At 35.1% G+C, this 27,301-nt stretch overlaps 1 protein-coding gene across 2 annotated transcripts in view; it reads right to left on the reverse strand.

Moving 5' to 3' along the window:
• ANGPT1 (angiopoietin 1) overlaps positions 1-27,301 on the reverse strand; it is a 247,010-nt gene that overhangs the window by 23,233 nt on the left and 196,476 nt on the right. For both annotated transcript variants that reach the window (XM_054499250.2, XM_054499249.2), the window contains exons 6-7: positions 19,902-20,003; positions 10,621-10,787 (exon numbers count right to left, since the gene is read on the reverse strand). In XM_054499250.2, coding sequence (XP_054355225.1) covers positions 10,621-10,787; positions 19,902-20,003 — 269 coding nt within the window. The remainder of the gene's footprint in view (positions 1-10,620; positions 10,788-19,901; positions 20,004-27,301) is intronic.

The following is a 27,301-nucleotide window of genomic DNA, read 5'->3' on the forward strand; positions in this document are numbered from 1 at the left end:
CAAGAGAAGGTATGGTGTGTCTGTTTGGTGTAACCAAAGTGTTATTTCTGCATCAGCATCACTTTGGTGCACTTGATAGGACTGAGAGCTCTAGGTCCTAACCCAGGATAAGAATCTCTTTAGGTGCGACTCAGAAATCTGTACTTTAAACAGGCACCCTAGTTACCTATATGCACATTCAAGAAATAAAACAACTGGCATAGTGCCAGGAAAATAATAGTAACATGATAAGTGTATGGTGGTTGGCTGGCTGGTTAAAGCAATGAAGGCAGACTCTGATTTCAAAAGAACTATAATAACTTTTAAGAGAGTAACTTTAGTAAAGTTATGTAGGTAAAAGCAAAACTGTAGCCAGTTAAAAGAGAAATGAACAATGTATGCTGTGGGACAATTTTATTAATTTTTTATTTACTTGCCAACAAGCAATATAGAAATTCTTGCATATCATTTGCAGGTAAAGATAAAAGAGATAAAGATAAAAGAGCCTAGAGTTTAATAGTTCTAGAAAATAAATCTTATTTAAGCAACAATGCAGGGAATTAAGGACATGATACTTTATTAGAAATCTTAGTGGCAACTGTCATTTTATACCATAAACCTTTGGGGGCAGGATTTTTGACTTGTTGCTCTTTGAATTTCTGGTATCTAGATCAAGAATTGCCATATATTAGTCAGCTGTGTGGATTCGCACAAAAAAATCACCTGTGTTGAATGCACAAAAAACCTTGTCAATATGTCTTTTATATATCTATTAAGAAATGCTTTGTTTCAAGACATGTGCCAAGCATTGTGAAGAGGTTCCTGTCCTCCTAGAGATTACAGTCTAATAACAGGGAACAGCAATTACAACCCAGTGTGATGTGGACTCTGATAAAGACATGCCCAGAGCACAGTGGGAGGACATGGAAGGGGCTCCTAACCCAACCAAGGAAGAAGAGCTGTATGGACTGAGCTAAGACTTAAAGGATCAAGAAAATCCAATTAGGCAAAGTGAATAAAATCTTAAAACATAGAGGTTGAGTTCTGTGGGGTTTTGTTTCATCCACAGTACCTTGCATATTGTTGTTGCTCATACTTACCAAACAGAGTAATCAAAATATCGAGCGTGAAAAAATTGATGTGAGAAAAGACCATATCAGAGGTTTTGCCCCCAGAGGCCATGGCTGCTTACCTGTCCCAAGTCTGCCACACGCAGCCCGGCTCTCCTTTCTCTTAGCATCATGATTGCTCATTATTACCCCCTTATGCTCTAAGCTTAAGCAACAATTAACCACTTGTAGTTTCCTAGCAAGACATGCTGAGTCTCACTTCTGAGCTAATCCCTCTTCTACCCCCACCTCTGAACTATTCCCCAACTAATACCAATTTGCCACGTTTATGTCACTTTAGGCCACTATTTGGAAGCTTTCTCAACCTTCCAAAACTGGTTAGCCCTCTTTAGTCACACCATACTTGTGATTGTAAGTGAACTGACTGTGTTCATGGCATTGTAATTGCCTGTTTGGCTGTCTGCAACCATCTAACCCAACTCCATGTCCAACACATATGGGTATGCACCTGCATGAACACACGTATACATGACTGTACTGAAATCTCTGTGGACATTTTATCCTAGGATAGCACATGATGGATTCATAACAAATATTTCCTGGAGCCATCACCTTTTTGATAGTGAACAGCAGTAGGGGAACCTAGAGCAGTGGGTCACAGGACATCACCTTAGATAATTTGTTGGAGGCAGTGCTTGCTAGCTGGTTCTGGCAACTTTTGCCAACCTGTAAGTTTCTAGGACAGCAGTGGTCTCAGTCTTAGCATTACCCATTCTGTGACAGGAATCCTCTGGGAATCCTTAGACCTAACAGCATGCAGGCATTTGTTTTCATCAGTTTGAAAAATATCCAAGACTCCAGAGGCTGACATTCAACTGCATTTTTAAGTGAAGAGATTTTCCCAACACTTAAAAGACCTAAAGAAGGTACAAAGTGACTGTAAGAATGTGCCCTTCCATGCCTCTGAAGACCTAGGAAGCCTTTTTCCTCTTCAGTATTTCATCTCAGTCAAGGGGATTAAAATATGAATTTTGATGATTAAAACAACTCCTTCTCTGTTTTAGGAAGTAACCACAACAAAAATCACAGTCTAAATAAAACTAATGCACCTTCCAAGTTGGAGAAATTATTTGAAAACACAAATAAGACTCTTTAAAACCTTGAGTTTGAAAACCTATGTTAGGAATTGAGGGGAGTAGAAACTGCCAGGAGATTTCCTGCATATTTTTTCGTACCTTGATCAGTCCAGAACTGCTGTAAAAAAATAACTTTCCTCTTAGTATTTCAACATATTTGCTACTGGTTCCATCCAGGACTATGTAGCCCAGAGGATCAGAGAAATAAGAAACATTTCACTGAAAGAAAAAAAAAGTGAAACAAGTTTTGCAATATCTACAAAAATGCAGGGCTTAAATTTACATGGGAGGCTCAAGAGAATTCTTTTCAATCCACATGAATTTGTTTTGTCCTTGAAATACATACATGGCATGGGAGTACTTTAATGATTTAAAAAAAAATGGATTGGGGAACTGGAAAGAACTTCAGCCTTACCTCCTCATTTTACTTCTGAGGATCTGAGACTTGGAAAAGTGAAGCAAATTGTCCAAGGTCATTCAGAAAAGTAACTGCAAATCCAAGTCTAGAGTTCATGTCTCTGTATTCCCGATACAGTGTTTTACAAATTACATAAAACTACTTCCCAATGAAGATCTTGGCCAAAAACAAACCTTGTGCAAAAAGATATTTAATGGCCAAATTATTTTCAAGTTGTTTTCTTCACAATTTTGGTTTAAAATTCTGTTCATCTCTTCATGTGGAATCTTTTCCAGAACAAGGCTTATGATAGACATTAACAGTCAGTTCTAATCTAATGATGTCATTTATCCTCAATAAATAATATAAAGTCAATAAAATATAAATATCCACAAAATGTGCATTATAAATTATGTAGTAAGATTATAATGATAAGATGTGCATTAAAAATTGTTAAACATTATCATTCGGACTTAACTAATACTAATTTTCTATTGCTTAAAAGAGAGTCTCATGATACCATCTGTGACAGAGGATTTACTAATTAAGTTAATAGCATAAAAGAAAAGAAAATAATGAACTGTAAGGAACAAACTGTTCCCAAGATCTGAAAAAAATTACCTGCAAAATGACTTTATAATGGAATATGTTCACTAAAATTGTGTCCTTTTAATATTAAGGCAGAAAAATTTTTATATAGGTTTCTTTTTACATTTAAAAATAGTATAGTGAAATTTATTTCCAATTGGTAAATTCTACTTTTTTATTTTTAATAATATAACACCATGGTTTTTAAACTGTGCTGTACTAATGTTTGAGATAATAGCAAGAAGAAACATTGTACTACCTTCCCACAACCATTTCAAAATAGATCAGCTTTACGTGTTTTATACATTATGATCCTTTGTAAGAATTTTGGAGAGAATAGGTATTCCATTAAAAAACCAAAAACAAAACCTTAACAAGTGATTAAGCTTAGCCCAATCAATAATGGAACAAATTAATCTTTTGTGCCTTTGGATGTGATAGAATGGGAAATAGACAATATCATTTATTTAGTATTCTTCTCAAGAAAGCTTTAATCTGAATCTAATCAGAAAGAAATAGTCAGATAAGCCCAGAAAGAGCTGTTCTGGGGAAAGCTGACCCAAAGTCTTGAAAAATGTAATTGATAGATGAGTGGTAGACTGTTCCAGGTAAAAGGCGACTCAAGAGACATGACTGCAAATGCAATGAGTAAAGCTGGATGGGATCCTGAATCCAAGTAAATAAACAACTATCAACCAGCCAAGGACATTGTTGGAGACAATAGTGGTGATTTCAATATAGAATATATAATTAAAAATTGTTTATTGACTCAATAATATATTTCTTGGGCATGATAAAAATTGAATTTAAAAAGTCTGTTTGCTCTTTTCTTTTCTTTTTTTTTTTTTTAAGACAGGGTCAGGTTTTGTCACCCAGGATTGAATGCAGCAGTGCAATCACAGCTCACTGCAACCTCAATCTCCTGGGCTCAAGCAGTCCTTCTGCCTCAGCCTCCTAAGTAGCTGGGACAATGGGTGTGCAACACCACGCCAAGTGAATTTTTGTTTTTTAAATTTTTAATAGAGACAAAGGTCTCGCTATGTTGCCCAGGCTGATGTCAAACTCCTGACCTCAAGCAATCCTCCCACTTCGGCCTCCCTAAGTGGTGGAATTACAGGTGTGAACCACTGCACCCAGTCTCTAAACAGCTTTCGTATTATCATGATATTTAAGTTTACCAAATACAAGGTATATATGTATACTCTTTTTGATTCGAGGATATTATTCCCACTGAAAGATAAGAAAACTAAGGCATAAAAGTAATACCAACTTGGTTAATCTGGGTACTGCATTTCCCTGAATCCCCTTCATTGTAAGGTTCTAAGCTGGGGTTGGCTAAAAGAGAATTTTGTGTGAGATTTGGAAGGCGAAAGTGAAGCGGTGGTCTGACTCTCAGGACGTCATCAGATATGGTGAAGTCCAGGGGCAGAGATGCCTGACAGTTTCTACATTGTATGTTTCTTCACTTAGCATCCAGCTTGTCTTCTTGATGCCGGCAACAGCTCCAGACGCACCACAAGATGCTTGACTGCACAACTTCATGCAACGGAACTACAGCAAGGCAACAGATTGCTGTAGATCTTCCCTTTTGTGGTTCCACTTTGGTGGCTACACATGTTTGGTTTCTTAGATTTTCACAAGCTCTGGCTTGTCTGCCATGCCAAATTTCAAGCATATGTTTTAATCTTATTTCTGTAAGACTCATCATGGCTCTGCTCCCCTGACTGAACACTGACAAATACAACCATGCCAGTTTCCCAGGTGGCGGAGCCAGATTTCTTCTCAGCCTCCACATCCCGATTCCGATTCCAGAGCTCCTTCCAGTGGACATAGCATCTCCTCAACCCTACAATAAATCTGTTATTATTAAAATATTTTTAAAGCATTTATTGTTGCAGTGGTGGTTGTGTATTGTTTTTTTAAACTGATAATAAACTTTCAAGTGTTTATTAGAGGGATCAAATTTAATTTTTTATCAAAGAATTGAAAGGTAATAAAAATAGTGATGCACAGGTAAAGGTAGTTCTATTGTAGAAAATTTTTGAGCTGCAAGGTGCTTTACAAATACTTTAACTTGTAAGAATAGAAAATTGAGAACTGGAAAGATAGGTAATGTGTCCAAAGGCATTCAAATTATTAAAGAGAGAAGTAGGGTTAGAATAAACATATACTATATCTTAGAATATGTGTTTTGGGTTTATTTAATTCTAGAAATTAACTGATGAACTTCTCTTTATTTGAGGATGGCCATATGGTGAGTAGTTACAAGACCAAATTTCAAATTGGACTCCTACTCATCATATCAGTGCCTGTGATCTTGCGCAAAGTACTATGCCTCAGTTTTCTCTTGTGAAAACAAGACATCTGGTGCATAGTATGTGTGCCTCAAATATAGTTAGCTTAGTTAGTAATTTGGCTAAATTAGTTACATATCTTGAATTTTTCCAAAATGGGTTCTACACTTTAAAATCTTAGAACACACACACATACACACACACACATGTGTACACACACACACACACTCAAAGGGAGGGAGAGAGGGGTTGCGGGGAGAGAGAGAGCACAAGTTAGAGGTAGTTAATAGCCACTCATTAATGACTTATAACAGGATTTGGATCCTGGATAGTTATCCAGAGTGCTATGGGCAATGGGAACACAGAGTATCCAAATTGGTCTAAGAATGAGGGTGATGCATTTCTCTGGGAAATCAGTGTAGGGAGGTTAAGAAGGGAGAGGTCCCAGGATCTGTGGCAGAGTGAAGCATGCAGAACTCAGCAGAGGGAGATGCAGGGCTCACATGCTGTCATGGTGAAGACTTCAACTAATCTCAAGTGGAATTTTGGATTGTGAAGGGCTCTTCAGAATTGCCCCAAATTGGGGCAAGAGGGTCTTTATACTCTTATATTGACCAGTCATTAGATACAATGTATCTTGCAAGAAGTAATCTTGGGTGATATTGGTGATGTTACTCTTTTTTTCTTCCTTTTTTTTTTTTTTTTTTTTTTTTTTTTTTGTTTAGATGGCGTTTCACTAAACTCTTGTCACCCTGACTGGAGTGTAATGGCGCAATATTGGCTCACTACAACCTCCACCTCCCGGGTTCAAGTGATTCTCTTGCCTCAGCGTCCCAAGTAGCTGGGATTATAGGCATTTGCCACCACGCCTGGCTAATTTTTCTTTAACTACGAACAGTGCCTGGAAAGGGGACTTCAACTGCGACCTGTCAGTCAACATTTCCTGGAAGTGGAAGAAAAAAGTGCTTTAGTATTGAAGTGGGCAATGGGTTGACACATTACATCTACCACAGTAGATATCAGGGAAGACTTGGAATAAGAGAGAATCTTAAAGATTTAAGATGTATCCATGTGACAAAGTTAAGTTTATGTGTTGAGTAAGAATATAGCATAAACAAAGGAATGGAGGATTTAGGGCAATCGCAAATAGTTACCAGAACATAACGGTTAATGAGAAGGGTATCCAGGTGGGTAAAGTTAGGGAGAGTGTATGGCAGCAATAGGTGCATAATTAGGTAGTGGCTAGGTCATGAAAAGTCTTAGTGGTAGACTTTCACCTGCAGATATTTGAACACTGTTGAAATATATGAAGGAGGGAAAGACCAAGTCGTCTGCTAGAAAAATCATCTCAACAACAGCATGGAAGATATATATGAGAGTATGAAGACTAGAGAGGCAGGAAGTTTCCATAATTGTCTGGGTGTTAGATGATGAGGATCTGGGTAATAATACCTCTCTAGAGGAAGTATTAAATAATTTCACATTGGTACATGTTAGTTCATATGCTATGTTTATCATGACACTCTTAACATTATTATTTTTTCTTATTTATATTCTCTTGGGTTCTATAGATTTTATTTTCTATCTGAGAAAATTATTTGGAGTTTCCTTAGAGGAGAAAAGAAAACTATGTGTAATACATGCACATTTATAAGCTCATCTATCCATTCACAACACTTTCTTTTAATTAATATGTGTCAAGAGCATAAGTGTTTTTTTAAAAAACAACACCACAGTTAGGTTTAAACATTAGGACCACACCTGTTACAAGAATTTTCAAACAAAATTTCCAAGACAGAACATGTTTTAGAAAATAAAACCTCAAAAAATTCTGAATTTAATTTAATTTAATTTAATTTTTGAGAAAAATTATAGAAAACAAAAAATATAAAACAAAAACCTAGTATGAATTTCATAGTTTTATATTTCAGTCGGAATTTAGTTGAATTTGACTAAGTCAACTGACTAAAACCTCAGTTTTCTTATTTTTTAAATGTGTCTAGGCCCAGAGCAGTGGCTCACTCCTGTAATCCCAGCACTTTGGGAGGCTGAGGCGTGCGGATCACGAGGTCAGGAGATCGAGTCCATCCTGGCTAACACGGTGAAACTCCGTCTCTACTAAAAATACAAAAAATTAGCCAGGCGTGGTGGCAGGCACCTGTAGTCCCAGCTACTAGAGAGGCTGAGGCAGGAGAATTGCTTGAACCATTGAGGCGGAGGTTGCAGTGAGCTGAGATCACGCCACTGCATTCCAGCCTGGGCGATAGAGTGAGACCCCATCTCAAAAAAACAATGTGTCTAATAATACCTACCTCCAAAAGAGGTTTATGTGCTTGTAGTGTTAAAAATCATTTCATAGGTTATGGAATACTATGCAAATCTTAGTATTAATACTTGAAAGAATTGATCACAAAGACACATGCCAATTCAGAGGGAAGAGACATGAATGGACAAAAAGCACATGAGGCAGTGATGGACAATGGGAGTTCTAACTGCAGGCCACGGGAGGCATTAATGGGCCTAGAGAAGCAGTACTGGGCATACGTGATGATACAGGCAGGGAGAAAAGTTGCAAAGGCTTAGCTTCTGTTTTCAGGCTTCTGTTCCATTTTTCTTTGAAAAAGTGAATAACGCCATCTTATAGTGTGTTTACTTTAATGAATCTTTCACCAGAGTAAGCATTATGTTTTAATGAGTTCTCATTTCCCATTTCATGTCACCATGAATCGTATATTTGAATTGCATGAGAAAATGATGACTGCAGATCTACTTTCTGTTAGGTCCCTGCAGAAAAGAGGCCAGAACCACTAACTTCATGTCGGCAGCATGACAGAACAGAAACCACATTGAAGGAGACAGGAGTTAGACATCCCTTATTTAAGTCTTTCTCCCTTTTTGGGCAAAATTATATATATGAGGTTCATATGTATATAGGTGTGTGTGTGTGTGTGCATGCGTACACATGCATATGCATGTGTGTGAGGCTTGAAGAGTTCATATATATTATATATCATATATTATATTATATATTATATATATGAACCATATATATATATATATATATGAACCTCAGCTTTCCTTCCCATAAAACCAGAGGTTTGAAATTAAATTGTTACATTTCTTCTGGCTTTATAATTTTGATTCTCGAGGTTCACAGTTCTATCAAGAAAGAAAAATGGGGGTATCAGAGTGTATGCATCACCCTAGCATGGAAGACGTACTTTTTGATCGTAGATCCCTATTGTGTGGTGAGAATACAAAATCACACAGATGTCAAAGAAATGAGAAATGCTCAAAAGGGCAGTGGGGCACTCTAAGAGGAGGTGAGTGCTCCTTCCTCATGCAGATGGCAGAATGGCATTCACACCATACACTCCGAAGTGCACTGCAGATGCCAACAATCCTCCTAAACCTGCCCCAACACTCTGTCCCCCAACACCCTCCAAGCCTGAAACACATGCACATGCATGTGTATGCACACACACACACACACACACACATGCAGCCACCTATGAAGAACTGAGAGACATTTTGGAAAGGACCCAAACAAAGCAAATTCTTCAGGAGCCTAGAAAAAGACTAGACTAATTATTTGCTAGTCCTATTGTCAGGCTGTCTGACATTAGCCAAGTTTCATATAGTTTCAAGTTTCAGGTCAAAACATTTACATAAGAGTATCCCTGATGTTTAACAGTGGTTTTTCTTGTTATAAAACTTTCAAAATATTGACCTCCTTGGAAACATTTCTTGTTACACTCCATTGCATTTTATAAATGTCTCTTCTTTGGTTTCTTGAGCTGCCATTAAGTACACCCTCGCTTCCCCACCACTCCCACTATGAGACTATCAACTCTTTTGGATCTATTCTCTGTTGTGGTGACATCATTACTATTTGTCGAGAAAATGATCATTATGTCTCCAAGGATCCAACCCCATACATAATCCATTAAAATGAAATGAGTTGTGCCCATGAAAATATGCAGAATTCAAACTTCTAAAAAATAAAAAAAAAAAGGTTTGTCTTGAAAAGACAAAAATAAACAGCAGAAACAGTTGAACTATGAGATAACCACACAGGTTGAAACAAAACACACACAAGGGTTGGGTTGCTATTGTTGCAATTACTTGAAGCAATGTGCCCACCCTTTAATTCATACAGTCATATTTTCAAGACAGAGGTAGAGCAGTCACAATATTGAGAGTTAAAAATCATTACAACTCTAATTTACTAAGAACGAAACTGAGGCACACACAATTAAAGACCTGCTAGGCATCAAGAATTGCATTAATGAGTAGCAGTATAAGAGTAACTAAAATATCTTCCCTGTTCCCAAGGAATGCCAGCCAGTTTTTAGTGACCTAGTTAGTAACAAAGCTTGACTTTGACATCTGTAAGACCAGCGCCCAGTAGAATTCCAGGAACACAGAAGTAACACAATAAGTGTTCGTGCAATGAATCCACCACATCACATTATTTCCTTAGCCATATTTTTGTGTGTTTATTTTTCCCTAGTAGACAAGCTTCTCATTGAAAAAGGATAATTGGAAACATGTATCATTAACTGTATAGTTTATCTATTTTTACATCTGCAATGATGTATTATGTATATTGATGCCGTTATTACAATTTATTTTTGCTTTTTAGATTTACCAAGAAAACCCTCTAAATCATGCCTCATCTTCTCTTTTATGTAAATCATTCAAACATAAAAAGTTTTACTTTTGTCATCTTCAAGATCATTTGAAAAATGCTAATTCAAGAAAGGTCATCAAAAAAATAGAACTAGAAAATCTTTTTTAGAATAAAGAGATTATTTAAGTCAATGAGTTTGAGTATGAAACTCTTATCAGTTTTATATATATGAATTCACTGCAACTGCATAATAATAACCACATAACAACAGTATGCTTGACTTCATTCACCATTCCCTAAAATTTAAGCCAATATCAAAGATAGTCAACCGACGAAAACTGAAATTTAAATCTTTGAAAAAGTCTTTACAGGCTTTTTTGTATTTCTTTGTAACAGGTCTAGACAAAAAAAACAATTTTCATTTTGAAGGATGATTTTCATTTCTTTTTTTCATATTTTCCCACTACAATTATTAAGTGGCTAGGTCAAAGGTAGTCGAACACTACACTGTAACATGACTTACCTATAGTTTTGCTTTTCATTTCCTATGTGGAATCTGTCATACTGTGAATAGGCTCGGTTCCCTTCCCAGTCCATTAACTCAATTCTTAGCATGTACTGCCTCTGACTGGTAATGGCAAAAATAAACTCATTCCCCAGCCAATATTCACCGGAGGGATTTCCAAAACCCTGGGAAACAATATAGAGATGCAGTTGTTACTTTAGAGAGGAATTCTTTTCATGTTCAGCGTTTAACTATTTTATAAATAATAATTAAAAATTATTAAAAAGTAAAGGTTTTTTGTTTTTTACATTTTACACTTTTTTCTCCAATGATTAACATTTCAATAATTCTCTGTTTCTCTTCATCAAAGCTTCTGTCTAATTCCTACTTAGTACAATAAAACCTCTGTTATTCAAATCTGTGTGGATGAGACATTTTGTATAAAACAAATCTAGTTAATAGGTTTAACTGGAAAACAATTCTCAATTTAAGGTTTGCTTTTGAAATGTTTCTAAATTACTAGTTAACAAAATATTTTGAATAGAGTTTAAAGATTTTTCAATGAACTCTATGAGGGTGATATTAGACAAGTTATTTAACAATATTATTTTTACTATTATTATTCACAAATGCAATTATGTTTCAACAATAACTTCATATTTAGGTTGGTGCAAAAGTAATTGCAGTTATTGCCTTTACTTTCAATAGTAAAAACCATAATTACTTTTGCACCAAACTAATAGATTACTAGAACCATGACTTTTGGAGCTTTAACTTTCTTATTTTTAAATATTAATAAGCAACCCTGTAAATCCATGACTGTAATTATTTACAAAGCTGCACTGGCATTGTAATTTTGAGGCAGAAGGCTGATTTGTACGCGCTCCTGAGTGAACCTAGCTGACTGCTTGGCTTCTGAATGTCAACATGACTTTATTGTTCTCTTTGGGGGAAGTCAAGGTTGTTAAGTATTCAAAATAGTTTCTTTGTAGGGAGAAAAAAGTGGTCCCAAAAGAAAGCCAACGCTTAATGTTGGAGATGTTAGTGATAGGAAAAGAAAGAACCCCTAGAAACTTGCTGGCATTCTAGATTTGGAGTATTCACAATTGCCTCAGAAAATACTCATTGGCAGTGCTTGAAGTTCAATGTAATTCTTGATCTACATATTTGTTTCACTGGCCATGTGTGAGCTCCCTGATGATAGAAACTGTGTTGTATTTGTGAATTTCCAAAAACCAGTGAAGAGCTGACATGCACTGAGCATTCCAATAGGGTTGTTTTGAAATTCAAAGAAAAAGGTAGAAAGGAAAGGATAGAGGAAAGAAGCAAGAAAGGGAGAGAGAAATGGAGGTAAGGAGGAAGGAAAACAAACTATGATAGCATTTTACAATAACACATGGAAAAGTAACCTTAAAGCACAATTCTTGTTGTAGACAGTATAGTTGAGTCTTGGGGAAATGTTTCTTAAAGTGTCCAACTGAGTCACTTGCGCACTACCTCCTCTGCCAACTGAGTTACTTACCAAAGTTCAAAGGTGTTTGGTACCAAACCCATTTATGCCAGTTCAGTTATTGCAATATTTATAAAATGTTATGCAAATAAGTTAAATATTAGTGGGAAAAGAGAGTTTTAATTTTTTATAAATATCTGGATTTGCTCAATAAAAGCAAATTACTAAAACTTTTTTTTTTAATTAGGAATTGTTGGAACTCTAAAACACTGGGAAAAATTTTAAAAATTTAAAGAATTTTTAACATATTGCCTTGCATGTGTCTTTATGTACTGTTCTATTTTTAAAAAACTGACACTAGAGATTGGATGCATTCTACTATGGGAAAGTTTTAGGAAAGAACTGATGACACAGAATTCCAGGCTTTGGCCCTCGTTGTATTTTTTTTCTTTATTAATGGGTAAGTGATGTATGCTGTTATATTTAAAGTTAAAATTAACATATGTGTACACTTTTAAAGTTATTCCCCAACTTAACTAAGTTTTTTGATAGGCTGAATATGCTTGGTCCAGATTGCGTTGAGTATATACTCTTCTGAAGACCATCCACCCATAGCTCACAGTAAAGATATAAGACCCACTGAAGTTAGTACTCCATTGGCTCTTTACTTCTCTGTTCCTAAGATGCTCAAGTCACACTTTGTGAAAGTTTCACAGTAGCAGGAAATATTAGAGCAATTTCTGGTGTGCTAAGAATTTTATACATTTTTATGGCAGCCAATGCTACCTACTAAGGAGAAGAGCAAAGCTTACCTTCTCCAAAGCATAAACAAAACGGAAAGTTACAGGAGGCTGAAAGTCAAAGAATTAGCACTTTTTCAGTTGCAACAGCCCCTGGGAAGAAAAAGAAGACCACTGGGATTTTCCTTGCATTTTTTTGCAGCTCAGACATGTCAAAACTCTCCCTCTTGCCACTTGATGATTCCCTTTTCTGTGCAGTCATTGAAAAGGGATTCAACAATTATACTCAATGTGAATAAAGAGGCTGGGAATGATGAAGTGTTAAGTTTTGGGTCACATATTTCCGTGCTGTTGAAAGCGTTGTGTGGATAAAACTCTCCAGCTTCCCCAGGGAAACACGCAGTGATCCTGGGTGAGCCTTAGAAATGGACAAGCATTAGCATCATTCCTAGGAGAGCCTCCATCCCTGTCTCCACATGCAGGCCTGTACTTCCCTCTAAATGGAAATAAATATCCCTTCCTAAACAGTTTGCATTTTTGTCTTTCAGGAAGAAGTGACTAAAAATAAAACAGTATAATTTGCATTTAGAAACTAACATTTATTTCGAGCCCCTTCCCAAAAAACTGTCCAAGCATGCTCTAGTATGAGAGCAAAATGTTTGAGTACAATGAATCAAAATGGCTGCAATATAGGGAGGAAACCTTCTAATAGCCAAGTGCAGTGATCCAGAAACAACTGTTTCATTATAAAGATGAAAAATACGTGAAAGAAGGGGAATTGTGTTCCCACATTAGTAAACTGTCTTTTGGATAGTTTATCAGGCACGACCACAGATCTGATATGTAGAACAAAGTCTTGGCTTGGATGAAATAACCTCTACCCCTTATCTCTGGCTCCAGATTAAAGCCTTGAACTGCCACATATTTGCTGTAGAAATATCGACTTTGTTTCTGAGCCTCAGTTTCCCTGTCTGCAAAACAGGGATTACAGACATCATTTTCATGTACAAGGTTTTGAGAATATAATAGATAATATAACTGAAGCACTTAACTGAGCACTGATACACAGAAAACACTTAAAAATCTAGCTGTTGTTATAGTTAAAATATATGTCACGATACATAGTAATTTTCTGGTTAGTTGCTTCTCTTCCATGAGACTGCGAGTCATATGTGGGGAAACAAGTTCCTTTCTACTTTGTATAAGAAAAGGAAAAAGAATAATCTTGGGTCTTGTATTAGCCTAAAAATTAATAAAGGGATACTGAAATAATTATTTAAAAGGCTCTCAGAGGACTAATGTAGTATTATACTAAATTGAGAGTTGGTTTATACAAATGAGTATTGTCATTTTAATCCAAAAAGTTAATTATTAAATAAAAAATTACAACCAACTGATTTCAATTGGGACTAAACTATAGTACTAATGAAAGCACAGACTACTTTCTTATTCTTACCTTTGCTTCCAAGTACTTAAGTATCCGTTTCCTTCAACTCTCCCTTAGTGCTATCTCTTTCAAGCCCTCTCTTTCCATATCTCACGAGTTTTAGGAGCTACACAAGAGGTAATTTTTAAGGTCTTATACCATGCTAATAAGTTAATATTTGTGATAATTGCTTTCAACCAGGAATGCATATCAGAAACAGCTGTGGGGGTTTTAAAAAAATACAGATGGTTAGGTCCCCCATGAAGATTCTGATTCAGTATGTCTGGGGCGGACTCAGAGAGAGAGCTATACATGTAAAAGGTTGCACATGTAAATCTGCTATGAACTGAAGGTAGAGATCTATATAAATATGATGTGGAACAGATATTCCAAGTGCAAACTAAAAAGAACATATTAATCAAATCAAATTATTTGAGTGGTACACAGGGAAAATGCAGGAGTAAAATCTCATCTTCATATTGAGGTCCCTATGGGGAGGCAAATTTTGATTCCATGTCTGGGACTGTCCTTCAAAAATTCATATTCGTGCCTAAAAGACAGAGTCAGCCAATGCATATGCTCCAAAATAGGCTTACACAGTATGGCACATAACAGTTTACCACAGGTCTTTATTTTACCCCCAATAGCCTGTAACTTCCATAAAAATAAAAATGAAAGTATATATGAAATTCTGTGCTGATATTGAAAAAGCAGCAATGAATGAGTAAACAATTACAATACAATTTCCTCTTTTTCATGAATAAAATCTAAGGATACTATGGCATGTACTTTTGTAAAAATGATGTTTAATGATGTCAAACACAATCATCTGAAAGGTTTTGATTCAGTAACTCAGATACATTGTTAATTGATTTTATTTCTTCTCTAACGCTCTAATAAAAGGATAAAAAGACACTGAAATTTAATCTGAACTAATGCTGACTTAAAATTGGCCTTAAAAGGCACATATTACTCAAAAAACACATGCAAAGGAAAGATCAACATTTGTTAGTTTTTGCCAAAACCTGCAGAAATGTTCAATTTTGGTTTGCGCTTTTCCAAGTTAATAAAATAATTGTCTCTGATACTTTATTTGTTTTGTCTGATAATGCTCACAGGAAGTGTTGACTTTTTATAGAGGAAGTAAAATTGAAACCAGACACAGCCCGTGTATTCCATGGGTTTCATCTTTTTTCATACAAATTATTTAAAAAATAAAAAACAGATAAGACAGCGCTGTGGCTTTCAGGGCACTTTCATATGCAGTTAAATTGTACATCTCCTCTAAATGCTGAGACACGCAACTCAAGAAAGACTGAAACAAATTTTGTATTTCAAAATTTTTAATTTCTTATGCATTTTTCTCTTTTTAATGTGAAGATGTTAAAATATAGTTGAAAATGTGCTCTCAACTTCTTTCCAGAAACAAAGAACTCCCAGAAGGAATGGTGCTTACACTGAAATTTTTGAGTGGATAGGAAGCTCTGTTTATGGGGGTAATTGTTCTCAAAACAAAGCAAGTTTGTCTCCAGGACATTAGTCATTGCCTACAAGAGTATAAAATTAGGCCATTTTGGGTACTATTTGGAACTCCTAGCTTCATTGCGCTTTATATGTGAAAGTACTGCTGGTAAGTGTTATTGCTGGAGGCCACTAAAGGGTATCCTTACGACTTAAAGGAGCTAATATCTTCCCTAAGTGCCTCATTAAAAAGCCTACTCCAGACTTTCCTTTCAGGCAAACATCTTTACAAATCCATAAACCAGATTTTGCTGAATCTCCTCATGAGGAAGGTTAAGTGACAGCTAAGCTTAGGTAAGAGACTTGTAGGCTTAAAGCCAATGTCGAGAATCCAAAAAGTGGTAAACCTTTCATATTGACAGAGGTTTAAAAATAATGATAATATATAATATATATTTGTAATTGCATGTGATGGAAATCTTATGAAGCAAGAGGCAGACAATAGATATCAATCACTATGAAGGGAAGGAAGGAGAGAGGAATGGCAGAAAGGAAAGAGAGAGAAAACTTGATTTCTGCACTCATTGCCCAAGGAAGAAATGTAGCATCCTAGTGTATATAATAGTAGATTGGTAAAGACTGGAGAAGAGTTGGGGCATGCCAAGTTCTTGTTATCCCGAAGGATGTACACCCTTAGCTGAAGAAGTGAGCAGGCAGTTCTTTGGATGCAGGAAATAGAAGTAGGTGTGATTGATAAGAACTGGCATAAGGAGTCTATATCCATTCCTAGTGGAGTCATGTTATTTTGTCTTTAGGTGAAAGAAAAACTCTAGAGAAAGAACTGAAACACTTTCTACCATGTGTTTTAACCATTTTGTAACATATGATGAATATTTTCAATTAAAAAAATTCTTCAGCCTCATTTTTAGCCAGAATATTTCAAAAGTTTGGAGCTTATCTCATTTTTTGATCATGCAAAATTGATATTCATCTGATAAATGTTTCAAGTTTGAATAAAGCATGATAGCCTTTCTTATTTTAAAAAAGGGAGGGGGGTAAACTCCATAAAACATGATGATTAAAGAATTTCAGTTTTGTTCCAATAATGAAAAAAGAATTGCTTAGAAATGGATATATTTGGTAAATACTTACAAGACATGAATTGATTCCATACTTAACAAGTCAGTATCTCTTACTTAACATGCCTAGCTTGCCAAGGCAGCAGATGTTTACAGTTAAGAATTCACCATTTTGGAAAGTCACCATGATGACAACTTTATATTTATTTTTCTGTTATCATTAATTTTAATAATAATGTATTTCAGATTAGCCTGAGTCTCTATCTGTAGTCTGATTTTCAGATGACTTCTTCACAACACATTTTAGTGGTGAAAATAATCATGAATTCAGATGGTTTGCAAAATAGTATTTTTGGCATAGTTAAGTGAAATTTTTGCTTTGATGTTTTCATCTTGGATAATAAAAATAACTACTGTTCACTGAAAATTCAGTGTGCCAGATTGCTTTACTTACATTATTTCTAATCCTCGAAACATCCCTGTGAGGCAGGTGAGGTATTGTCATTGTCCTATTTTAACAAGTTAGTTAGAAAGCTAAGGTGCGGATTAGGTGATTTGTCAAAAATCTCTCCTCTTGTAAATGGCAGAGTGAAGACTATAATTGTGCTTTGTTTTTGTTTTTGTTTTTGTTTTTGTTTGTTTGTTTGTTTGTTTTAGACAGAGTCTTTCTTTGTCGCTAGGCTGGAGTGCAGTGGCACGATCTCAGCTCACTGCAACCTCCGCCTCCCAGGTTCAAGCAATTCCCCTGCCTCAGCCTCCCAAGTATCTGGGATTACAGGCACGTGCCACCACGCCCAGCTAATTTTTTATTATTTTAGTAGAGACGGGGTTTCACCATATTGGCTAAGATGGTCTCCACCTCCTGACCTAGTGATCCACCCACCTTGGCCTCCCAAAGTGCCGGGATTACAGGCTTGAGCTACCGTGCCTGGCCTATAACTGTTAATATAAACATAATTCAAAGTCTTTTTGTTTTTGAATATAGATAATCTTTTATCCCTCACATATTTTTAGAATCACCTAGGTAGGAAGAGGCCTTCAAATCTGACCTAGAATTCCAATTCTCCATACCAATCCCAAAAGATAATGATATACTTTCTATTTCCACTGAAGATGGGGAGGGCTTGCCACTTAATAGGCAGTCTATTTGGTGTTTGGATTAATCATTAGAGAGTTTTGTTCATACTTGGTCAAATTTTGCCTTCTTGGAATATTACTCCATTCATTATTGCACTCCCCTCTCAGGCAGTGTTCAAATGCACATTCTAATTCAGTAAATCTGGGCCAGAGCTTGAGATTCGTGTTTCCAATCAGTATCCAGAGGATGCTAATACTGCTGGTCCATGGACCACATTTTGAGAAGCAGGCTCTAGTATCACCTACCTCCATCCAGTTAACTAAAATAGCTATCAGGTTTATGCCTAATTCTTTTTTACTCCAGGTGTTTACCTGTTACAGATGTAATTTCTAAATTCCTCCCATCCTGTTTATAACCCCTAGGATAAGTTCACTTGTTTGAAAATCTCTAGAATTGAAACTATATTTTTGATGTAACCAGATCATGGTAGACACCAGTGAGTTCTGCATTTTATGTGACCTCCTAAACTACTAGTAATGTACACGGAGTACATTAATCTTTGTTAATTCAAAATGAGCTTAGAACCAAATAAACCTCTCTATCAAATACTAAGTCCTTAAGGCAATTTGTCACCCTTACCCTGTTTTCTCAGAGTTAATTTAGGTATTTTTTATCTAGGTGAAACATTCTATAATGATCTCTGTGGAATTATATCTTGCTGTCTTCAGCCTACCTTTCCATCTTGAGTTTATTATATAACAAAGACATCAGGATTCCAACTTTGTTTAAGTCCAAACTTTTTAAACGTGCTTTCAGACTGTTCAACTGAGTATCTGATAAAAATGTAGATGCAGTGACACCACTAGAAATCTCCGTTCATTTATTAAAATCCCTTATTTACTGTCATTTGACCAACTATGAGCCTATTAATGGGCAAACTCTGACACAAATCAACCATAGTTTTTACAAATTGTCTACAAGAATATCAAGACAGAACTGAGGCTAGCATAGCATTTCTTTCTCCTCTACCTGGTGAGAGAAAATTTGTCAAAAAGTCAAGACAAGAATTATCTAGAGGTTTCAGCTGCAAAAGAATGAGAATCCATAAATATGGATTCTCCTGCATTACTATGCCTTTACATTCTGTCAGCAGATTTTAATAGTTAATATTGTAGGCACCAACTATGTGATTACTGGATTTTGGATTATTTCAACCCTTGCTCATCTCTGTTTCCTTTTAAAATGGGCATAGTGTTAGCTAATAGGGCTGATATTAAAAATTGATAAGAAATTACATAAAAGGCTGACATATTGAGCATTAAAAAAGAGAAGAACTGTGATGATGATGATCATGATGATGATGATGATGCCTGCTGTTATTTTGCAGACCCCAGTGAGCCATGGCTCACAGTTCATACCTTTGTGTACTCCTCATGCCTTAAATCTGGACTTTCCTTGTGACCAACCATAACCAACAGAATGCAATGGAAGTAACACTGTTTCATTTCTGGGTCTAATAAAACTAAAAAAGGCTGAAAGCTTCTGCTTTGTCTTTGGAGGATAACAAGTGCTACGTAAGAAGTCTGATAACCCTGGATCACTTTACTGAAAGAAGCTTAGCTTAGCCACATGGAAAGGTCACATGGAGAAGCTTCCAGTCAACAGCCAGCAACAATTAGCCAGTTATGTGGGTAAGGCCACTGCTATTACCCATCCTGTTCCACAACCTGCAACCCTGCACAGCTCTCTTGGTCAGGCTCATGTATCCAATGAAGGTCTGAGTTCTAGCTTCCCCCACCCTCATTCAATTAGGAACAAATCCAGACAATACACAGCAGTTCACCAAATAATTTCAGTAATACGTTTTTCTTTCTATGCACACATGGAAATCACTTACTGAAAGTGATTTATAAGTGTTTTGTGTCTAATGAAAATAATACTAATGTATCATTTTATGTCAAAAATGACTCAAAACCACCTAAAAATACCAAGATTCATCATATAGTATGGAGAAGATAACTTCAAGATAAAACACCAAAAAGCACCATAAATTCTTCCATCTTACCATTTTATATTCTTTCCAGCCTCTTTGGAAATCTAGACTTCCATCTTCACGATGTTGTATTACAGTCCAACCTCCCCCATTGACATCCATATTGCAAAACACCTGACAAATGGAAAACAAAGTCAAGTAAAAAATACTTCTACTTTAAAAAACATATATCCTACATGTTTCAAAATAGGAATAAGGCGAACAGGTCTGTAGATTACAAAAACTGAAATTACTATATTGGACAATGTTAATTTAGATATATTATTAGTTATTTCTTCCTCTGATTCATATTTGAGTTATTTCTGATTAAATTCCATCAATGATGAATAAATTACATGCACAAATTTTAATTAGTCAGCTGAAAATTAAATCTTTGTCTCAGACTATAAAACATTTTTAAAAATCTTTGTTTTAAATGAAAATAAGCATTTGAGTATGTTCACAGTTTTGGAAATGCTACCAAATTTCCAAAGTTACAGACCATTTGATTGCCAAAACACATGACTCAGAATTTTAAAACTTTAAATTGATTGACATGGGAGTATAATAAGAATAAAAAAATTGTTAAAATATCATGTCTTTAACTATCACATATTTCATTGCCTATCAATTCTTATATATGTACATGTTACAATAGTTATCCTTGATGAGTCAATATTTCATTAGAGGCAACATTTGTGGCATAGTATATGTAGAATATATTATTTGCTTGTATTTTAGTCATGAACAATAACAGGAGAACATGACATACTGTATCTCTTCTGACTGTGACAAGAATTTCTTTCCCATGTGGAAAATTTATACAAATCTTTCAAAGACTTATGCTTATTTTAATTATTCAAAATACAATGGTATTTATTTAGAAATTGACTCATTTCCCCAGGGTCTACCCAAGAAGAGAAACATATCTGTAATGGGATTATCTTCGGAGAGCAATCACTGTAATTATGTAGCATGAATGTGGCAGCTTGATTATTCAACGAGGACTATTTCCTCAACAACTGAATACTAAAGCATGTTGAAGCCTGGCTAAAGGTGGGATATGATGCAACAGCAGCAAGCAGGCTATGAGGACACAGAGCTAAGCTCTGATTAAAGGAAAAACCTCAAGTGTTTTCCCTGAGGCATTGCATTTGGAACACAAGTAGCAAAAAGGGTATAAAAGCAGTGGCAAGAAATGTCATTCAAAGAGCAAATGGTCCATGTTCCTTAGAGTGGAAGGGTCTAAGATATCTAAGATATACATGCCTACTTGTGGGCATATGAAACAGGACAACCCTCCTCCCAAGGCTATCTCCCTACTTTGACAACAGCCACACATACAGTATGTCTTCATTAACCCTAGGAATTGACTCACCTACAAGACTGTACATTTGAAATTTTGATTCCTGTCCAGTAGTCCCCACCACCACTAATCCTTTAATTTCTGCACCTGCTCTCAGTCCTCAACATAACCTCTAGCTACACTTTTATCTTCCGTAATTCTACTTCATTTATTCATTTATTTTTTGTTTTACTCAACAACCATTCTTGGGCATCAGTTTTCACTTACAACTGGGGGTATTATTATAAATAAAATATGGGTCAGGTACTCAAACATCTCAAAGTTTCAATAGTGACTGATCCCATAGGATTAAGGAGACAGAGTTCACAATTTTCAGCTCTAATAACCCGAAGAATCATGGAGACAATAATCTAAATGAGAAATTTAAGAAAGAAAACACAAACAAAGAAAATGATCATAGTTTTGGATACCTCAAAGGCTAGTAAAGAAAATGATTGTAGTTTTGGACACCTTAGCCTTTGGGGTAGCATAGATATCCAAAGAAAAAAGTTTATTGAGCAGTTTGAGATGATCTAGACCAAGGATAAAAATATGGATAAGAGCATAAGGAAGAAAGAAAGGAATTGCTATTAACAATGACATGCTTGTTAAGGACCATATAATATAAACACCTTACATGCATTTTCTAACTTATTCTCATGATAGTCCTAGTAGGAAGTAGGTATGATGATCATCTCCATTTTACAGATGAAAAAATACTGAGGTTTAGAGTAGTTCAATAACTTACCAGTGATTATACTCAACAATAAGCTCTGGATCTGGGATTTAAAATTGACTTGAACTGGATTCAGAATTGAATCCTATGTCTACCTAACTGGAAATTATTGGGAATAATCTGCTTAAAAGCATTTGTTAATAGCATGAAGACAAATGCAATTACTTAAATAAGTAAAGAAAAATGTGGAAACAGATGTGTGTGGCAGGGCGTGAGAAGGGTCAAAGAATGGGCTTTGGTGAACACCTGAGAAGGACAGAATACATCAGGAAACTTTAGGTGGGCAGGGATTTCTTTCAATTTACTGCTGTCCCCAGTATCTAGAGGTGTGCCTAGCCTGTAGCGGGTACTGAATGAATATTTGATAAACAAATAGAGATGGAACAGGAGAGATAAAATAGGAAAATTTGATTAATGGAATGCTAAGAAAGAGATGGATTTAGAGTTGGGGAGGTGATCATCAAAGGTTTCAGAAAAGTCAAGATAAAAAATGATTAAGAAAATATAACTTCAATTTGAATGAAGAAGCCTTTAGTGACCTTGGTAAGAGAGAATGTGGATTCCTGTGGGAATAAAATCAGATGGCATAGTTTCAAGAGAGCATAGGTGGTGATTCAAGAGAAGTGGTCAAAGTGGAGCTTTACCAGTGAAATTTAAATGAGAAAAAAGGGAAGTGAAAATGTCAAGGAAACATTTTTCTAGAAGCAGCTAATATCCCTAGTTTCTCAATTAAATTTTATCGTGCCCTGACTTGTTAATCCAGAATGAATGTTTTTATTCAAATTTTTATTTCCTAATGGACACTGATTGCCTGAAAGTTTGCCAAGTTGTGTTTGCAAAGCTGTAAAGTCCACTTACATACTCAGGGAAAAGAATCACTACATTTATAAATGTAGAGTGCAGAGAGGAAACTATATTGTACGGTTTTTAAATTACTGTTACCTAGATTATTAAAACTCTATGCACTTAGTTTTTAAGTCACTCACAAATTTTTGAAAAAGACAACTTTCCTTCTAAACAGAGGCTTCTTAGTTTTTAAATCACTCGCAAATTTTTGAAAAAGACAACTTTCCTTCTAAACAGAGGAATCCAGTGACTTGTAAATGTTCAGATGTGCTGAGAATGCTTCTTAAATAAAGACCTAGAGGAAAAACCATTGGGAAATATAAATTACCCAGGCAGATTACTAAGTTGGAAGCTGAGGGACAGAGAGGTTAAAGGGTTGAACATAAGTGCTTCCCAACTCTTATGAAGACTTAATAACATCAATGATAACAGCTGCTCTTTGTGTTATATAGGCACAATGGAGCTGAATGACACCTTGGTTAATAGCGCCAACCTGAGTGCTACGTTGCCCGAATTTAAAATCCACCTCTGCTCTCTGTATGTACCTCTTAGATATTTTCTGAGAATTTGATGAGTTAATGCATATAGAATTTTTAGAATAGCGTTTGGCACTTAATAGGCATTGACACTACTCCCATCTCTGACATGTATTACTGATGACATAATATATGTTTATGCTATGCATTATACACTGTATGTATATAATGTAATATTTAGTATGTATATAATATTTAAATTTAATATACTATAGTTATATAACATTGCATACAAATTTTGTAATTTATTATAAATAATAGAAAATATACAAAACCAAAACATGTAGAAGTTCAATAAATTATCTTTATAATTATGATTTCTAGGCTCTAGTTATTATAATATTGGTGTCACTAACCTTTGAGCATGCCACCTTTCTATATGTATTATGTATACATATATATACACACACACACATACATATATGTGTATTTAAGAGGTTGGACTCACTCTAGCAAAGACAAAACAAAAGCCTATTATTTTTAGTCAGAAAAAAAATAAAAGCCTATGCTTAACAGATGAAAGAAATTCAAAAAAATAGATGGTAGGTTTTAGAAAGATTTGAGACATGAAAGACTTGAAAAGTTCATTTGCCAGTATTGTGTGGTCTGTGCTATCTGGCAGTGTCGTTCCTGTGGACAAGACCCTGCTACATTAACTATGCCTATTGCATTTATCGATCATATGACTTGGGCTTAACTCTATCCAAGAAATGACTGAACTGACTCCTATTCCAGGCAAGGTCAAAGCTTTCAAGCATTAAACACCTTTTAACATAATACGGAGGCTTAAACCCAAACATAACGGGGAAATTTGATTCACATAGTTTTTATACTTTTATGTTCCATAGAAGTTGGAATGATTAGACTTGTGAATGTTAATTATTTTTCCATACCATAAATGAAAAGGGCTTAACCCATTTGTTATAGTACTTTTCCAAGAATTAGGGGAATTACGAGTTCAGAATCAAATTTTTAATATTTTACAATAAGCAGAGTAATGATTAAATGGTTTGTTTTTTGGATGAAACTAGGCATTTGGTTTTGGAAACATAAAATGAAAGGGAAAGTCCTGTTTCCTACTACTATACATTGAAGGGAATTCAGAAAGAAAAATAAACACAAGCCATTAATAACATAAAAGCAAAAAGTAAATATTGAAATGACCTAAACCTAATTTTCTTTCTGCTTGAACAGTTAAATAGTCCTAGAAAACCGTCTTCGGCTTCCACATTTGAAAAGATAACATTTCTCTAACTTTCAAAGACATTTTTTTTTTTTTGGCATGGAACAATGTCAATCGAAAAAATTACTGTATTACAATCCTGTTATACTTGCAACTCACACATTGACTACAAGATGAATAGTTTCTGTTCATTGGTTTGTCACTTTCCTTTAATAACCCTAGTTTATTTTTTGGTCCATACCATGCATATTTGATGCTTCTGTTTTTGTGTAGGTTGCCTTGAGATTCTTACCCTTGCCAAAACTTCTGGAAACATTATAATGAGCAATGCTTTGGCTAAGCATATCCAGGGGTAGCACCCAACTTCCTGTTTACAATGTACAGTCTACATGGAAGGGTGAAAGTCTTAAAGATGAATTTTGCTAGCACTTTTTATAGGATTGAGAGAATGCTGACAATTTATTTCAAGATAGAAAAAACTGAGATTATAGGACGGTGAGAATGAGGTGGGTTATAATGAGAACATGAATCAACTTACCTAATTTTCTAAAAATAAACCCTTGCCTGCGTATCTCACATGTCACACATGTGTTTACCACCCCATGGGGCAACAGGTTCATATTTAAAATTATAAATGATACAATTTCAATTATCGTTAACGTAAATAATGATCCTGCTTAATCCTCTGATTAAAAGGGTGTATCCTAGAATTAGATTCCTTTGTTTCAAAGTCAATATTCGATATTTGCTAAGAATTTGTTTGGGGCAGGTTATTTTTCTAAAGTAGGGATAATGGGAGTCTCTATCTCATAGGGTTGTTGAAAAGAATAAATGAAGGAGTATATATATGTATATATACACATATATACATATATATACTATGTATATATATGTATATATGTGTATATATATATACACACATACATATATATACTAAGCATATATATACACTAAGCGTATATACAGATATTTAGATATATGTAGCATATATAGATATATATAGCAGATATATAGGTATATCATATACCTATATATAGATATATATAGATCTCTATATATAGATAGATATAAATTCTATATATAGATATATAGTTATATAGTATATATAGATATATACTCTACTATACTATATATATACTATATATAGGTTATAGTTATATCTATGTATAGATATCTATATCTATCAATATATAGAGATCTATATCTATCTATATATAGAGATCTATATCTATCTATATACATATATATAGTATATATCTATATAAAGATATCTATATGTATCTATATATGCTTAGAAGAAGACTGGCAAACTGTAAATGCTCAATACATTTGAGCTATTTTGTTAATCAGCTTGTAAATTACTTTTAAGGAAATTCATACAATATTTGTTTTTACCAGTGCTATGCTATGCAATTATACTAAGGGATTAAACACTAAATTTTTTACCTGCAAAAATGGGTATATATGTCAGTATGAAATACCCATCTTTATTATAGAACAATGTTACTACTTGTAAGAGAATCTATGATTATAACAGGGAAATAATAAAACAAGAGAATGAACATCGAAGTCCAGAAGAAGGCCAAGTCTTTCTCACTTCAGCTCAGTTATCTCCCTTTCTCAATGCACTCTGTTAGTATTTCAATAAAACTAAATCTAAATCTAACAATAGTCCTGACCAGGTAATATGGGAACTTCTTCTTCTCTCTGAAAAGCCATGGGGGCCATTCAGCAGTGATAAAATTTGCTCCTTATGGGTACGTATGGGTATGTTACCGCTAACCTGTTCAGATTATTATTTTTTCTTAAACTAAATATCAGAAGTTAACTCAGTAGGTACTTGACATTTGTGAATTTACTATGCTAAGTTTTATTTATTTAAGAAAACCCAAAAACTCCATCATATTTAAAATCCATCATTTTGTAGAAGCGTAAGCTTGAATCTTGCTTTCCTGATGAAACCAACCCAGGAGCCAGCCATGGAAGGAGTGAATTGGATTCTCCAACATTCTATTTTATGTAAGCATGAAAAGCAAACCTATTCAAGATTATGAATTGAGGTGGGATCTTTTTCTTCACATTACCAGGTGCAGTGGTTCTGCAAATAGCCTGTGCACCATTTGCATCTCATAATGTTTCAAACTAGAGTGTAGTTGTGGTTATATATGAACTAAAGTCCAGAGAATGACTAAAGCTGTATTTGTACTGCATCCCTTTCCCCACAGGCCACATGGTAGTACTGATGATGAAGTCAAAAAAATTCTAAAATTGTGAATATTCTTGATCTGAAAACTTTGGGAATTATTTTTAGATTCATGTATATCATAGAATCAGTATGAGTCTAAATGGAAGTTCACTTAGTATTTTTAGTTAATTTTATTTTTATAGTCAGGTTAAAGCTCTAGTGGAACTGACAATAATTTAGAGGTTCTTTCAGGTCTTGAGCAGTACTGTAGGTAAAGATAAAGCAAATATTTTAGCTCCACCTCCTACTCCAGATCAAATTCTCACATACTTCATCTGCTGTATGGTGTGTGTTTATGATGTGTGTGCGTGTGTGTGTGTGAATGGAATTTAAGCTTAAGTGTGATTTTAGGATATCTTCCTTAGAATAAGTTATCTTCATCTCCTCATTCCCAGACTTGCCATTGTATTTCAATTTTTCGTTTGTTTGCTTCTTTAAGCCATGGGATTCAATGTAATCTTGCACAGAAATCAAAAATGAAAAACAGGCAAAACCACACTTCTCTGGTAGATGGCTGATGTAGCAAAGTACAGAAGAGTGCC

Source organism: Pongo pygmaeus, chromosome 7 (genome assembly GCF_028885625.2).
Source record: "Pongo pygmaeus isolate AG05252 chromosome 7, NHGRI_mPonPyg2-v2.0_pri, whole genome shotgun sequence".
NCBI lineage: Eukaryota > Metazoa > Chordata > Mammalia > Primates > Hominidae > Pongo > Pongo pygmaeus.